The sequence below is a fragment of the Chrysochloris asiatica genome, unplaced genomic scaffold (assembly GCF_000296735.1).
Source record: "Chrysochloris asiatica unplaced genomic scaffold, ChrAsi1.0 scaffold00175, whole genome shotgun sequence".
Classification (NCBI taxonomy): domain Eukaryota; kingdom Metazoa; phylum Chordata; class Mammalia; order Afrosoricida; family Chrysochloridae; genus Chrysochloris; species Chrysochloris asiatica.
This window is the reverse complement of record NW_006408693.1, coordinates 5,592,867-5,594,707: the sequence shown is the minus strand read 5'-3', so window position 1 is coordinate 5,594,707 and position 1,841 is coordinate 5,592,867. Positions and strand designations below refer to the sequence as shown.

At 45.3% G+C, this 1,841-nt stretch overlaps 1 protein-coding gene across 1 annotated transcript in view; it reads left to right on the top strand.

The window, feature by feature from the left end:
- The window catches only part of MYF5 (myogenic factor 5), a 2,359-nt gene continuing 518 nt past the window's right edge, over window positions 1-1,841 (top strand). The window contains exons 1-2 of the mRNA XM_006871834.1: window positions 1-539; window positions 1,389-1,464. Coding sequence (XP_006871896.1) covers window positions 39-539; window positions 1,389-1,464 — 577 coding nt within the window. The 5' untranslated portion in view covers window positions 1-38. The remainder of the gene's footprint in view (window positions 540-1,388; window positions 1,465-1,841) is intronic.

Here is a 1,841-nt window from a genome sequence, read left to right as displayed (position 1 = left end):
CTGTTGTCCAGGTGAACCGCCTGCTTTTCCGTGGGAAGATGGATGTGATGGACAGTTGCCAGTTCTCACCTTCTGAATACTTCTACGATGGATCCTGCATCCCATCCCCCGAGGGTGATTTCGGAGATGATTTCGAGCCCCGAGTGGCCACCTTTGGGTCGCACAAAGCAGAGTTGCAAGGCTCTGATGAGGATGAGCATGTGCGAGCGCCTACAGGTCACCACCAGGCCGGCCACTGCCTCATGTGGGCATGCAAAGCGTGCAAGAGGAAGTCCACCACCATGGACCGGCGGAAGGCAGCCACTATGCGCGAGCGTAGACGCCTGAAGAAGGTTAACCAGGCTTTTGAGACTCTCAAGAGGTGCACCACGACCAACCCCAACCAGAGGCTGCCCAAGGTGGAGATCCTCAGAAACGCCATCCGCTATATCGAGAGCTTGCAAGAGCTACTGAGGGAGCAGGTGGAGAACTTCTATAGCCTCCCGGGACAGAGCTGCTCTGAGCCCACCAGTCCCACCTCGAACTGCTCCGATGGCATGGTAAGAGGTACCTCTGGTGCCCACTCAGCCACCCCAATTATTTTGTTTTAATCCTTACACCTCATTTAAACCAGGTGTGACAACATTTTCTGTGGTCTTTGGTGGATAGTTGAGGTAGGAGACATTTGTTGTTAAAAAAAAAAAAAAAAAGTGAGTTGTCCACATTTAAAAGGATGCCAAGCAGCTATTGACCAGAATAGCATTAGTTTGACTTCCAACCACTGTCTACATGTGCATTGTAGAAGTTTGGTGTGTCAGGTAGGTGGCTGTGAATGGTCATTCAGATGTTTTACCATTACTTAATTTATTTCCAAAACATAACACTAGCAGTCTCTGACATACGCTAACATCCAAAGGCAATGGCTAAAGATCCCATTACCCATCGTTTATAATTTATTGTAAACATTAAAAAAAAAAAAAATCTGCATTGCACCAGTCCCTGTCCTAATGGAACCTGGTAGGATGAAACCTGGTTGGAAGATGTTGAGGCATTCTTTTGGGAGAAAGTTTGCTCTCAGGCTTTAGTGTGTTTTTGCCCTGGGAAAGTGCTGTCTCTCTGAATTAGTGTGGCTTCCTTCTATCCCAATCCATTTTGCATGGTTAACCCAATGCACAATGCTGCTGAATTCTACCCTCGTTTACCCTGTGCTGGTGCTCTCCTCTTCTCCAAGCACAGAGATTAACCTCAGTGCCCTGACAACTTGGTGAGGACTAACCCTTCCTAAATCAGGGCAATGAAGCTGATTGAGAGTGCTCAATTTACAGAGCTAGTGGGCAAGCACTGTCTCACTGTATGTTACTGGATCTTTTGCCAAAGCCTGAAAATAAACTTTGTGTCTTGTTTTGTAGCCTGAATGTAACAGTCCTGTCTGGTCCAGAAAGATCAGCAGTTTTGACAGTGTCTACTCTCCTGATGTACCAAATGGTAAGAATTAATGACTTAAGAGGAGTTTAAAGGCCAATTCAACCTCATAACTCAGCTTATCAAACTTAAGTCTGTTTTTCCAGACAGATTTGGGGAAAGAAATAGGAGGAGTAATGGGGTCGGTGGGGTATCTTTAGAAGAATAAAATACACATCATCTACTCCAAATTTTCCCGACACACACACACACACACACACACATACACACGTGTATTTTTGCCTGACATTTTACCTGGGTGTTTACTCTCTTAATCACCCCATGAACTCTAGATATTTGCTGCCCATTTCTACATCAGATTTTCAGTGACCACCTTTCTTCTAAGTGTCAAGGAGCTGACATACAGTTTAAAGTCCAATGTAAATAAGTCTATTTACCTT